This window comes from Natator depressus, chromosome 5 (genome assembly GCF_965152275.1).
Source record: "Natator depressus isolate rNatDep1 chromosome 5, rNatDep2.hap1, whole genome shotgun sequence".
NCBI classification, from domain to species: domain Eukaryota; kingdom Metazoa; phylum Chordata; order Testudines; family Cheloniidae; genus Natator; species Natator depressus.
Window position 1 is genome coordinate 44199709 of NC_134238.1, and position 15102 is coordinate 44214810.

The window sequence follows — 15102 nt, forward strand, 5'->3', positions numbered from 1 at the left end:
TTGTATGACCCCGAGTGACAGAGGCGAGGGCGGGCGAGCTGACCGAATATAGGTCTTCACTGTCCCTAAACTCTGCCAGAGCCATTCCCTTCATGGTTTTAACAGCTGAACAGCAAGTTAAGTGTTGCAATTCACAGAAAAGAGGCACCCTCGAATCACACTAGTCTGCGGGCTTTGACAGCGAGGAAGCCTTTAAAATACTAGTGAAAAGGCGTCGGACAGTTTTGGCTTCATTACAGGTGAAGAGGGGAATCCATATTAGCAGCTAGTGCTAAAATTAAACCTATTCCTAGCAGCGCTGCATAACTTACACCCCAGAGTCTTAAAGGAGCTAACCAAGGAGCTCTCTGAGCCACTTACTTTTAATTTTTAACAAATCTTAGAAACCTAGGGCAATTCCAAAGGATTGGTGGAATGCTAGGGCATTTCCAATGCTTAGAAAGGGAACAACAGACCATTTTAGCCTGAGATCAATCGTCGGCAAAATAATGGACTGGTTAATCTGGGACTCTTATCAAAGAATTAGAGGCTAAAAATATAATTAATGCCAGTTTAGCATGTTTTTTATGGAAGGTAGGTCTTGTCAAGAGCTACCTTTTTTAAAAGAACAAGATTACAGCAACTATGTTGATTTACAAAAAGAGAAGGAGTACTTGTGGCACCTTAGAGACTAACCAATTTATTTGAGCATAAGCTTTCGTGAGCTACAGCTCACTTCATCGGATGAATAAATAATAAATTGGTTAGTCTCTAAGGTGCCACAAGTACTCCTTTTCTTTTTGCAAATACAGACTAACGTGGCTGTTAATCTGAACCATGTTGATTTAGTGTACCTGGATTTCTCTGTGGTGTTTGGTTTAGTACCAAATGACATTCTGATTTTTAAAACTGCATTAAGTGGAACCATCAGGGTACACCTTAGATGGACAAAAACGATCTCACTAACAGATCCCAAAGTTTAGTTAATGGAGAGATGTTTCTAGAGGGGTCCACCAGGAACTGATTCTTGATCCAACATTATTGAATATTTTTACCGATGATTTAGAGTAGACCATGATATATATATCTTTGCTGATATAGTTTGCAGATTGGTGGGGTAATAAATAACAAGGAGGACTGGCTACTGTTACAGGGTGCTTTGAATTGCTTGGTTAGATGGTCACAATCCAACAAAATGGATTTAACAAAGCTGAATTAAAGGTAATACATTTGGGAACAAAGAATTCAGGTTATACCTACAGGGATACTTGGTTTTGGAAAGCAATGACTCAGAACAGGATTTAGGGGTCATCATAGGTAACCACCTCAACATGAGCTCTCATTTCAAAGCTGTGATAAAAGGTCTAATGCAATCCTAGGATACATAAAAAGGTGACAGGTTTCAGAGTAGCAGCCGTGTTAGTCTGTATCTGCAAAAAGAAAAATACTTGTGGCATCTTAGAGACTAAACAAATTTATTTGAGCATGAGCTTTCATGAGCTACAAAAGGTGAATATCAGGTAGAAGTAGGGAAGTGATTTTGCTTTTGTACACAGCTTTGATAACGCTGCTACTAATACTGTGCCCAGTATTAATGTCTGCATTTCAAGAAAGAGGTAGAAATACTAAAGTTCAAAGGAGGGCCACAAAAATGATCCAGAAGCTGGGTTTTTTGTTTTGTTTTGTTTTTTGCCTTCCTCTGAAACATCAGAGGGTGGCCACTGTTGTAGATGGGGCACTGGACAGAGTGAACCAGTGTCATACAGACATAGAGTGTGAGGCCAGAAAGAATCACCAGATCATCTAGTGTTATGAGATGGTAAAGAGCAGTGGTGGGCAACCTGTGGTCGCCCCACTGCCCATCAGGGTAATCCGCTGGTGGACCATGAGACAGTTTGTTTACATTGACCATCCGCAGGCACGGCTGCCCGCAGCTCCCGGTGGCCACGGTTTGCCGTTCCAGGCCAATGGGAGCTCTGGGAAGCGGCGCAGGCCGCACGGACTTGCTGGTTGCTGTTTCCCACAGTTCCCGTTGGCCGGGTACGGCAAATCGCAGCTACTGGGAGCTGCAGGTGGCCGTGCCTGAGGACGGTCATTGTAAACAAACTGCCTTGCAGCCCGCCAGTAGATTACCCAGTCTGGCCGCATGCGGGCTGCAGGTTGCCCACCACTGGTATAGAGGGTCCTCTGCCGTAGATGCCTAGCTGGTGGTCTTGCTCAAATGCTCAGGGTCTTACTGATCTCCGGATCTGGATTCAGGAAGAATTTTTCCCCCAGTTCAGATTGGCAGGGACCGTAGGGTTCTTTCACCTTTCTCTGCATCGTAGAGCATGGATTACCAGCTAGTATCATCTGGCATATCGAACCTAATCAGTTACCTGCCATTCCAAGGGCACTGGGCATTGGTAACACCTCAGTCTCTTCTGTTCTCTGCCTGTGTCATACAACTGTTTAGTCTCCTGAGGACTGCAATGCTTAGTCTAAACCAATTTACTGGGCTCAACACAGGGGTGACTGGGTGAAATTTAATGGCATGTGAGATACAGGAGACGAGACTAGATAAAGGTAAATTTTTAAAGGTAACTTTTAACTACTAGCTTAGGTGAGAAGATGAAAGATCAATTTTGTGTCCTGTTTGTGACTTTCTTTTTCCAGGGAAGAAAAGCCATCTTCCTTCTTGGGAACTAAATGGAAAGATACAGCAGAGACAGTGATTATTGGAGGTGGTTGCATTGGTGTAAGTCTTGCTTACCACCTGGCCAAGGCTGGCATGAAGGATGTCATTCTGCTCGAAAAATCTGAACTGACGGCTGGATCTACTTGGCATGCAGTAAGAAAAATCTTGTTAATCACTAAGATCTCAAATACTAAAAGAGATTTCAGATGACTTGTAAAACCTGACAGTAGAGCAAAGATTTTATTTCCCCCACCCCATGGCCTTCCAGAAAATCAGTTTCTCTATTATTTATCTAGATACAAAGGATAGCACTGGATTCTGTTCCTAGATCTATGATAGACTCACTGTCTGACCTTTGAAGAGTCACTTAGGGTATATCTAGACTGCAGTCACTTCTGTGATTGCAGTTTGAGCCAAGACACTTGAGCTACCTTAAATTAAGCTAGATGGGCAGTGCAGCTCTGGCAGCGTGAGCTTCTGTGTGGGCTAGCCCAACGAGAAATAACCGAGGGTTCTGGGAGGATTTTTACAGCCTGCGCTGAAGCTCGTACTGGCACGGCTTTACTGTTCTGGCTCCCAAGATAGATAGATTAAAGCTTTCTTGAGTATGTTGACTGTGATTGCATCCTGTGATTGCAGTGTAGACGTACCCTTGAACTGCCCATGCTCCCCATCTGTAAAGTAGGATAAGTGTTGGTAAAGTGTTTTAAATCCAGGATATGCCCACACCTTGAATACTGCATGCAGTTCTGGTTGCCCCATTTCAAAAACGATGTATTAGACTTGGAAAAAGTACAGAGAAGGAAAACAAAAAATATTGGGGAATGGAGCAGCTTGCATATGCAGTCCCCGGATTAAAAAGACTGGGACTGTTCAGTTTAGAAAAAAGATGACTAAGTGGGGATATGATCAAAGTCTATTAAATCGTGAGTGGAGTGGTGAAAGTGACTAAGGAAGAGTTATTTACCACTTCACATAACACAGGAACCAATAAAAGATATTACCTCGCCCACCTCGTCTCACAAGAACCGGGAATCACCCAATGAAATTAATAGGCAGCAGATTTAAAACAAACATAAGAAAGTACTTCTTCACTCAGTGAACAGTCCACTTGTGGAACTCATTGACAAGGGATGTTATAGCCGAAAGTATAACTGGATTTAAAAAAGAATTAGATAAGTTCATGGAGGATAGGTCTATCAACAGCTATTAGTCAAGATGGTCATGGATGTTACTCCTTGCTCTGGGAGTCCCAAAGTCTCTTACTGCCAGAAGCTGGGACTGGACAGCAGGGGATGGATTGCTCCATAATTGCCCTATTCCATTTATTTGCTCTGAAGCATCCAGTACCGGTCACTGTCAGAAGACAGGATACTGGGCTAGATGGACCATTGGTTTGATCCAGCATATTCTTATGAGATTCTTGGAGGGATGATGCCACAGAAGTGAAAATAATTGTTAAAATTTATTATAGAAATGTGGCTATAGTTTGGGTTTTTAAACTTTAATTTTTACTTCTAAAGGAGATTTGTTATACTTAAAACAGCAATGCAAGAGAGCACTATAAATTAGAACAACAGCTTTTTTCTTAAGTTGAACAAAAATATTGTTGTCCTTCCTTCCAAACCTAATGTCCCATTCTGACACCAGCATTGGCCCTCTGTCAAGTGGTAATATAACACACATGCTTGTACTGTAGCAATACTTTATTGTACATATTTTTTTTTTTAGCCTAAGGAGGGGAGAGAAGCAGTGAGGAGGTGACATGGATTTCTTCTTGAATCCTCTGTCTCTGGCATCTGCATATGTGCAGAGAACAAAGCAGGACACAGAGGCCTGGTCTGTATTAGAAAATTAAGTAGGCTTAACTGTGTCGCTCAGGAGGTGTGAAAAATCCCTGAGGGGCATAGTTAAGCCAACCTTACCCCCTGTGTAGACAATGCTAAGCCGACAGAAGACTGCTTTCATCGACCTAGATACTGCCTCTCAGGGAGGGGCTGTAGCATTTCAAGTGTAGACAAGCCCTTAGAGAAGGGCCCAGAAGTATCTCAGGGTGGGATGTGTGGTAGTTACTGGGCATGCTCAGTAAGCGGTCTCTGAAGCTATGCAGAGGGTTTCCATTAAGGGCTAGAAGTCTAACAGATTCCATACAAATCAGTGTCTGAAAGCTGAGTCAGTCAGAGCTCAGTAGGGAAAGGTTATAAATAAGAGGATTTGGAGACTGCTCTGTGGACTCAGTGGCTGAACAGTACAGGACTAAGATGTGTCTATTGTGAGAGCTGGGTCCCAGAGCCTCTGCCACATTGGATCCAGACTCTCTATCTTGCTGAAAGCAGAGGAGATGACCAACTATGGACACCAGGACTGCAATTACTGCTGGCCATGGGGCTCTTCGGACTGTTGTTGCTGAATTGATTCTGAGGAGATGCTTGAAGAACTAGGTCTGAGGAGTCCAGCTGACACACATTGCAAAATCTTAATTGTTAAATGAGTACCTGGCTTCATGGAAAGCTTATTTGATCTCAGTGAGGGTTTTCCCAAGGAGGAGAATCAGTTGAGAATGGTGGTCTCCCTGTAGAGAGTAAAGGCTGTTCCTCTCAACCTAGCTCCAGGGAGGAGAACTGGGGGGTTTCTTTGTATAAGAATAATAGAAGACTGGTGAAAGCTGAGTACCAGCTTCAGGGAGGAGGGTGGGGTGGGGGTTCTTTGCATAATGCTGATGAAAAGACTGCTGTATCACAGCTCCTGGCAGAGAGCTGGGAGTTCCTCACTTTAAAGGAAGTTTCAGAGACTGTTTAGAATAAAGTGTCAACTCGGGAAACGAGAGTGGGACCAGAGCCCTAAGTGAAGGGGTTTCTTTTCTTGCTTGGTGGACTCTTTATTGAATAAAGGGGTGTTCTCTAATATGAAGCCTATGTTGAATTTATTGCTAGTCCCAGAGAGGGAGGGACTAAAATGGAGTGTCTACAATGTCATGACTGACCACTAGGGGCCAGCAGCAAGCAAGATGTGAGTCTGTTACTAGTCCTCTCTCTCCGTGATTTAACTTTGTATAATATTTTTATAAAAAGAAATCATGAGAGGACTGAGCTCTGGCCTATACTTTAGCCTACTTCTCCGCTGAAGTGCAGGGAAAGGGGAGTATATTAATTACATATATTACCTCAGGACCTGCTAACCCATTGCAGAATATTGGTGTAAGGCTCTGTGGCACTAGAACCCTGGTCTGTGGATCCTAGGTTGGCTGATATTCCCAAATTGCCACTGGGAGAGTGTGACGGTGCCCCGCATAATGTTTTATGGAAATATGCTTATGAATATATATGACATAACTGGAATATGTTTTATGCTGCATCTGCCATGTCACATATCTCTGTAAAGGTTATGATCTACTGAATCTATTAATCCCATTTGTATGCATGTATCATTGTTGTATTCAAAGTTATGAATATTGGCTATGTACTGGCTTGATTTCTAAGTAGCCTTAGTAGAGCATTTGGTCAGCTTCTTGAGAAAGGAATGTGCAAATTAGGTGCCCAATCAAGAAACACTCAAAGGGCAATGAATCTTGTAAGGCTCCAATCCACATAAGAAGTCTACCTGAGGACGTTTAAGGAAGCATGTGAACCATGGCTGCTAACTGTAAGTTCTGAGTCATGCATGGACATGTGACTTGCCCATGTGACTCCAAAACTCCATCTTGGAGCTGGACTTTGCATAGGAGAGAGGAGGGGGTCTCCACCCACAAGAGAGAGTCTGTTTAAGCCTGTGGGAGACCCCTCCATTTGGTCTTCAGCTGGCTCAAGAGATAGCCTCTCCACCCTCAGGGATACCTGAAAAAAACTGGAACAAAGGACAGTAACTACAGGGGATGTGAGTGATTGCTGGACCCAGACTAGAAGGAGACTAGTCTGTAAAAGGAAGCTTACTGGGTGAGGTTTTTATCTGTATTCAGTTTTGTTAGACATAGACTTGCGTGTTCTATTTTATTTTGCTTAGTAATTCACGTTGTTCTATCTGTTACTACTTGGAACCACTTAAATCCTACTTTCTGTATTTAATAAAATCACTTTTTACTTATTAATTACCCAAGAGGATGTATTAATACCTGGGGGGGGTGGCCAAACAGCTGTGCATATCTCTTTATCAGTGATATAGAGGGCGAATAATTTATGAGTTTACCCTCTAGAAGCTTTATACAAGGCAAAACGGATTTATTTGGGGTTTGGACCCCACTGGGAGTTGGGCATCTGAGTGTTAAAGACAGGAACACTTCTTAAGTTGCTTTCAGTTAAGTCTGCAGCTTTGGGGTATGTGGTTCAGACCCTGGGTCTGTGTTGGAGTAGACTGGCATGTCTGGCTCCGCAAGACAGGGTGCTGGAGTCCCAAGCTGGCAGGGAAAGCAGGGGCAGAAGTAGTCTTGGCACATCAGATGGCAGCCCCAAGGGGGTTTCTGTGATCCAACCCCAATGGGAGCTCTGAGGACAGTGCTGGGGATGGGGGCAGCACGCAGAGCCACCTCCCTCCCTGCCAGGGGCACGCAGAGACCTGTCAGCAGCCCACTGCTTCTGGGATCTGCGTGGGGCCAGCACAGGCAGGCAGCCTGCCTGAGCCCTCTGCACCGCCCTCCAGGAGCCACCTGTGGTAAGCACCTCCTGGCCAGAGCCTGCACCTTGTACCCCCTCCCGCACCGCAACCCCCTGACCCAGGTCAGAACCCCCTCCTGCACCCAAACTCCCTCCCAGATCCTGCATCCTCTCCTACGCCCTAATCCCTTGCCCCAGCCCAGAGCCGCCTCCTGTTTATATTCAAATTCAAATGGCTCATTACCAAGGCAACTGTTGTCTACTAATAAAACTCCTGGAATTTCTTGTTAAAAGGAAGTGGATGTGGTCTGTCTTTACTAGTATGTTCCAACCTCCAACAGTTTGAAAAAGTCTGAAGTCAGAAATAAAACACATCCGATAAATACCTTCAATCAATAAAATGACAACCACAAAGAGAAAGATAGAAGATGAACATTGAGAATTTAAAAATGATTGGACTGAGTCTTACGCTTTTATCGTGAGTTCAGCCGGACTCCCATTGTCCCTCGTTTGCAACGAGAAATTATCCAACAATAAGAAATCAAACCTAGAAAGACATTTTGAAAAGAAACATTTTGAAACCTTTCAGAGTAGCAGCCGTGTTAGTCTGTATTCGCAAAAAGAAAAGGAGTACTTGTGGCACCTTAGAGACTAACAAAATAACCTATCCAGCTGGTGATGTGAGGAAAAAAGCAGTAGAGGAGCTCCAACACAATGCAGAGCAAACAAGATTTACATTTGCTAAATGGATGAAGGCGCCAGGCGAAACCGCTACTGCTAGTTTCGTAGCAGCTCAAGAAATCGTCAAATGAGGGAAGCCATTCACAGATGGAGAATATGTGAAAGAATGTTTCATTAAAACATCTGAGGACCTCTTCGGCAATTTTAAAAACAAAGATGAAATAGTTAAGAAAATTAGAGAAATGCCATTATCTGCAAGACAATAAAGGACAGAACTATTAAGATGGCCAGAAACGTAACCAGCCAGCAGGTTAGTGACATTAGATCAGCAGCAGGTTTTTCTATTGCCTGCAATGAGACATGCATTGTGGATGACATTTCTCAGGTTGCCTTACTCAGCAGATACGTTAATGATCAAGGTCCTCAAGAAGAGTTGATTGCGTTGTTGCCACTCAAAGGACAAACTCCGGGTGAAGATATTGCATCTGCTGTCACTGAAAGTCTGAAACAGAAAGATATTGACATCAACAGAATAATTTCTGTTGCTTCAGATGGAGCACCGAGCATGAAGGGGGCACACAATGGTTTCTTTTCTTTTCTTTTTTCTTTTCTTTTCTTTTCTTTTCTTTGAAAAAGTATGGAGCACGATGTAATTTCATTTTGTTGCATAATCCACCAGGAGGCGCTGTGTGCACAAACCTTTACAGAGGAAATCTCAAAAGTAATGGAAATGGTCATGCAGCTTGTTAACAAAATAATGGCAAGCGCTCTCAATCATCGGCAGTTTTGTGAGCGTCCTCGAGAAGTCAACAGCCAATATTCTGATATTCTCTTCTATAACAAGGTAAAATGGCTTTCCAGAGGTACAGTCCTGGTGAGGTTTGCATCATGTCTTGAGGGAATTAGGGTGTTCCTCCAAGAAAAGGGCCTTAAATATGCAGCGCTAACGGATCCTCACTGGTTGCAGAAATTCAATTTCATGGTGGATTTAACTTCTCATTTAAACGTGTTGAATCGGAAGCTAGAGGGAAAAGGAAATACTGCAATTTTGCTTTTGGAAGAAGTTCTTTCATTTGAACGAAAGCTGTCTTTGTTTGTTAGGGACATTGAGATGGGCATGTTAGTGCATGTCCCAACACTGAAGCAATACAAACAAACAAATGACTATGACATTGATGTTAGGTTCCTTGCGGAAACAGTCATCAAAATGCAAGCTGCATTTGCTGACTGATTTCACGAGTTCAGAAGGGAAAAGGCCACTTTGTCATTTCTGTTGAAACCGCTTGAAGCTGACACTTCTGCACTGAATTTTTCAGCATATGCAGGAATCGATAGAATGCAATTTGAACTTGAATTAGCAGACTTGCAAGACAGGGATTTATGGAATTCAAAATTGAAAGATCTTGTCACTGAACTTGAAAATCTGGAAAGGCAGAAATCCTCCCTGGGGCTACAACACAAATGGTCTGAAATGGGCGACCTTAAACGGCAAGACCAGATTATATTCAACGTTTGGAATTGTCTACCGGATACGTACAGTCAGCTGAAGAAATACACATTTGGGCTTCTCTCAATGTTCGGTTCAACGTACTTCTGTGAACAAGTGTTTTCCCACATGAATTTTGTCAAAAACAAACTGAGGAGCCAACTGCAAGATGTTTGTCTTGAGTCCTGCTTGAAAATGAAAATCACGGCATATTCACCAAACATTGAGCAACTCTCTAAAGATGTGCAACAACAGAAGTTGCGTTAAAAGTATTGGTGAGTAGTAATAACTTTAATATGTTCAATTATTATTAGTTGATAAATTCTAACTCTACAAGTAGCTTCACGTGTGGTGCAGCTCTCGAAATATTTTGATCAAAGACGCACACAAAAACAGGCTCTTCTTTGAAAGGTTGCCAACCCCTGCTCTAGCCAATTAAGCCACCGTTGTCAGGTCTCCTCCAAGTTCCTAAACATTTTACATACAATGTACCTGTGACTCATCTTTGTACAACCCTCCATTTGAATTGTTTGTCTCGTAGTCTGGGTCCAGAGTCTCAAACAAAACTTGGGTCAACGATTTGGCCTTGTGTTTCTCCTCCGCATTGTCCTTGTGATCACATTCAACAGCAGCAATCTCTGTTGCCCTGCTCCCAAGACACGTCTCAAATTCTTATGTGTCAACAGTATACTTGTTTCTTTAGTTCCCGAAACCTCGCGTGTATGATGTCTCTTCATGAGCTGCTTGTTCTGGGGCTTTTACGCACTTCCATCTTTAATCAACAGGGCTGTAACCACTCGTCCTTTTTTATGCTGCAACTGTGTAATACTCTCTTAGCCAATAGTTTAGGACTAATGTTTCAAAAGTCCATTGGTCTCTCTCCCTAAGCATGGAGGAATTTTTGTTTAAGGGCACAGGATGACAGGGGCTATTGAACCCTGAGCTTTGTATTACTTTTATATTTTTCCTGAGGTAGTTCTCTTACAAAATTTAAAACTCAAATCAAAACAAGTGATATGATAAATAGGTAGTCTAATTTAAAATGGTTAATGTTTTTTCCTATGATTTAAGTGTGTGAAAATTGAAAAAAAAATTGTAATTAAATCCTAAAAAGCTATAGACTTACTTGGACTGTAATCTGCTTTGGGCTGAACAGGCTAAATCTGGCCTCTCTGGTGTTCACTAGACAGCCATAAACAAGGCAAAAGAAAACCCTCTGTATTTCCTTGCTAGCCATCGTGTAAATGCTGGGATGCAGCACAGAATTAGTGACTGCCCAGGCAATGAATCAATCAGCCTTGCATAAAATGGCGCACTCTCCATCTATGAGCAACACAATAAACAACAAGGAGTCATTGTGGCCATAAGCTTTCGAGGGCTAAAACCCATTTCATCAGATGCACTCCAACACGGCTATCCTTCAGAATAAACAATGGAGCCCATCAGACTATGAATACACTGACTACAATCACAAATGTCCGAAACAGTACCATCAATCTCTTCGAGTTGTTATGTTTAGTGACATTACGACTACTGGACTTTACCAGTGTCTAAATATGCACATAAAGGATGGTTGTCACCAAAACAGTAATAAAGATACTTATGCAAAATACAACCTGTTTCTTGGAATAAAGAGGAAATATTGTTGATCAGTCTGCTGAGTTATTGTTATTATTCCAGCCGAGGATTGGCAAGGTACCCAGGGAAACCAAGATAAGCCAACATGTTCTAATAAGTAGGAAAAACCATGTACTTGCATCATAAGACATCCTTTTAATCATACCTCTCAATGGCTATGGGTAACAAACTAAAAGTGGAAGCTCCTAGGGCTACAAACATACTGCCTTCCCTAATAAACCACATCATGTGGAACAGGCTCAAAGTTTTCTTTCCAGACATAAGAATGTTTACTTTGTAAACTATTCCAGTTAACAAATCACAAATTACCAATAAAAAAGTACACCCAGTTGTGAAATTTGTTTTTCCAAGGGTGATCAATACCATCAAGTCCACCAGAACTATGAGATTACATATAATCAACAATGCAACTTTTTAAAGTCCATGCAATCCGTTTCCTTTTCTCGTAGAATAAGTTTTTGTGTATAATTATAAATTAGCAGTATCAGAAAATCAGCCTCTTCATTTCCTTGAGGGGTGAAAATAGGCACTTCCATCTTTAATCAACAGATCTGTTCAAATGGCTCATCCTCTTTTATGCAATGGTTGTGCAATACTTTCTTAGCCAATAATCTAGGGTTGATACTTCAAAATACCATTGGCCTCTCTTCTTAGGTGGAGGAGAAACTTCATAGTATATTGCGGTGAGGGGGTTGTGAAAAGGGAAGTAGGTTGCACCCTTAGTATTGAATTATACTGTTGTTAGGATACAGTTTGTCAACAAGAAAAGGCATATGGATGTCCTGTTCCCCTTGTGTTTGTGCATGTGTGTTTAGGAATATAGGCAGTAGCTCATGTGGGCCATCGCAAAGTAGCCCCTGTACCCTTCTTAAATTGTGCCCTCTGCCACTTGGGCTGTGCCTTTTAATTTCCCCCAGGCACTCTGCAATAGGGCTTTAGTTGTCATAACACCTCTATTTTCTCACTATTTAATGCTGTAAAACATTTAGGGTTACAGCTTATATAAAAGTAAAATGTAAAGTGTTATCTGAAAACATAAAAATAATTCTTTACGGCCCTTTGAATGTAATGATAAACAAAAACAAAAAAAATGTAATTGTTGCTTTGATGGTGCTGCTACAAAATATCTCCATGCCTGTAGCCCCTCAAAATGTTTTTGTTAATTTTATTTATTGTTTCTGATAGTCCATTGTATGGGGGGAAATAATGCCTCATAAAGTTTCTGTATGACAAATGCTTGCTGATGCTAAAGCATGATAGCCAACAAAGAATGGCTACCTACAAAACTATTTCACAAAAAAGGTGTCTGTTATCACTATTCCCTTGAAATCCAGAACAGCTCTCTTATCCCTCTGGTCTGTAGTTCATGGTAAACTTTTAAAAGTTTATTTGATAAGATTAAAAACTGTGTGTTTAGCAAAAGAACGTGACAGTTTTAAATCAAGGTGGTGAAAGTCAGGAAAGGACGAGGAAGTGGGCTTGGAGCTGTTTCTCCAGATTACCATGTTAGAGGCTATGGCCTTATCTGTGAACTTCATGCAATGACAAAGCTATGCTGTTGTCTTTTAAAAAAAATTTTTTTAATTGTAAAACCCATACAAATTTTAAAGCTTTCTTTACAGTTTACAAGTAGAACAGGTTTTGTTTGTTTCTTTTTCCTGCACTTTTAAAATTATTTCTGTTCTCTTCCTTTTTCTGCAATTTTAAAACTTCCTTTCTGTCAGCCTTTCTCTCTCAAATCTGCTTTATTTTATAAATTATTTTAAAAGGGCTTATTCTCTGTCTACTGAACTTTACTTAAAATGTGTAAAAAACCTGTTTTCTTCTGAATATCTTCCAACTGTGACACATGAAAAAACTCACAAATCATTCAAATGCACCCAATAAAGAAAAATATTAAAAAATTTCAAAATTGCTACTGGGCCAAAAGTGTACATGTCCAAAAATGGGACAGGAGGGCAGGACATAAATGAAAAAAGGGTCATGGAAACTTGTCAAAATGTATATGATGAATAAAGGTGCAACAGTTAAACTACTTGCCAGCACTTTGGTCTTGATGGGTTGTAGTGGAGTTTCAAGGTGAAGAATTCTGTAGTAAGGGGGCAGACAAAATGGAAGAAAAAGCTCCCACAACAGGATGATGATTGTCATATTGTGAAGATTGTGATTGTCATATAGTCAACAGTTCTTGCTGCAACAGAATTTGGTGGTATTACAGTAAGACAATAAAATACTCTGCTTCAGAACATCGTGTTGTGATACAGGTTCAAAAGAGAATGCCTATTATGTAAAACTTCAAAATGACATAGTTGAAAAAGAGAGGAATGAAAGTTATTGTCAGTAGTTATGGCTCATGTCATCTAGATACTGGCTCATATAACAACTGTTTTGCCTGTAGTAATGCCACACTAGGCAGCACTTAAAATATATTTATTTATTTTATTTAGCACGGTACATGTTCATAACAGTTTTACAGACAATATAGCAATATATTGCTCCTGCCCCAAGGAGCTTACATTTTAATTCAGACAATATACTGCTTCAGATTTTCTCTTTCATAGTCCAGCCAGCATTGCTAGAACTAAGGGTCACAGTTTAAATCCATTGTATTTCTGTTGTTTCTGAGTGCTGAAACTTAGCTTGCAAGTTCTCAGCTCTGGAACAGTGTTACAAAATTTCAGATAAATTGTGTTAGCTGTTTTAGGCACAGTACTGTGAAAAAGTTGCTTGACTTTCATTTTATTTAAATAAAGACAATACAGAAAGCATGGATTTTACTCTAACATTAATAGGAGACACAACTATCAGGCCAAATTCTGCTCATATTTACACCCATCTAACCACCTTTGAAACAAGTGGTGGTTGCCTGGGTAGAAATGGGAGCAAAATTGAGCCTTTGACAGGTTCATAGATCTTTTCAAGCCCTATTCTACCCTGAATCACTGGAATCCCACCGAAGTCATTAGGGCTGCACAAGGAGTAAGTCAGTCTAGACAGAATCTGACCCTTTGTTTTTAATTTGAACAGTTGTTTTCTAAAGCAGTGCTTACCATGTATCATCCCAAAAAACCCTTTATGTAATATTCTTACTGTGCAAAATTCAATGTAGTATGCTGTTTAATTATTACAGAATACCTAATAGATCACAGCACAAAGAAAATAAAGTCATAGTAAGGTGTTCTGGTCAAATCTGTAAGGGGACAGATTGTGTGAATATGTGATGAAAGAAATAATGCCGGTTTCCATCAGAATGCTGCTGCGGTAATGGATGCAGTATAAAATCCAGAATAGAACAGAACTAAAATACAAGAAACTAAACATATAATAGGATTCTTCTGTAATTTTTATAAGGATGGATTTTGGCAATATCTGTTTTGATTTTTATATGCAAATGGTCACCACATCTAGATCTGCAAGAAGTTACCTTCTCAAATCAGACATATATAAAGGAACAATCTCCATCTGGCAAAGATAGAGCAAACTCTTCTTGGAATTGTAATCCTAAAGTAGGTTGGTCAGGTTATAATTGGCTCTAAATAGCACTCTTGAAACCAATAACATTCTTTATCTACAGCCAAATAGCACTCCAAAAAGTGTGAAATTCCTTCCTACATTTAAAAAGGTCAAAGATATTACTTCCAACTTGATCCCTGTAACTAAATGCCCATGGGTATGGGTATTATTGTGTGGTGAACACATCAGAGCCACTAGCAAATGGTTTGGGGAAGTAATTTGTGGCCCATATAACTAAATTATTATTACCAACAGTGATCACTACAACTGAATTTCACTGTATATAGAAGATTATTAAATACATCCAGGGGAGGAACAAAAGACTGATCAGGCAATGTTTGTACAAATAAAGGAAGACAGTACAAAGATTATGATATGAATTGAGAGCAAGCGAAATACATGTAAATAGCTAGAGAAAAATGAGTGTTTTAAGAGTTAAGATATAATTTATTTATTTCTTCATTTTATTGAGCAAAACAGTAGATTAGACCTTGAGGACCTAATTTTTAAGAAGTGATCAAGACATAAATTCATTGCAAAAA

General features: G+C 40.7%; 1 protein-coding gene and 1 pseudogene across 1 annotated transcript in view; one reads left to right on the forward strand and one right to left on the reverse strand.

The window, feature by feature from the left end:
• The window catches only part of DMGDH (dimethylglycine dehydrogenase), a 69209-nt gene that overhangs the window by 424 nt on the left and 53683 nt on the right, over positions 1-15102 (forward strand). Inside the window, exon 2 of the mRNA XM_074952672.1 lies at positions 2635-2809. Within this exon, the coding sequence (XP_074808773.1) occupies positions 2635-2809 (175 nt within the window). The remainder of the gene's footprint in view (positions 1-2634; positions 2810-15102) is intronic.
• LOC141987889 (sphingosine 1-phosphate receptor 3-like) lies at positions 10516-11583 on the reverse strand (annotated as a pseudogene).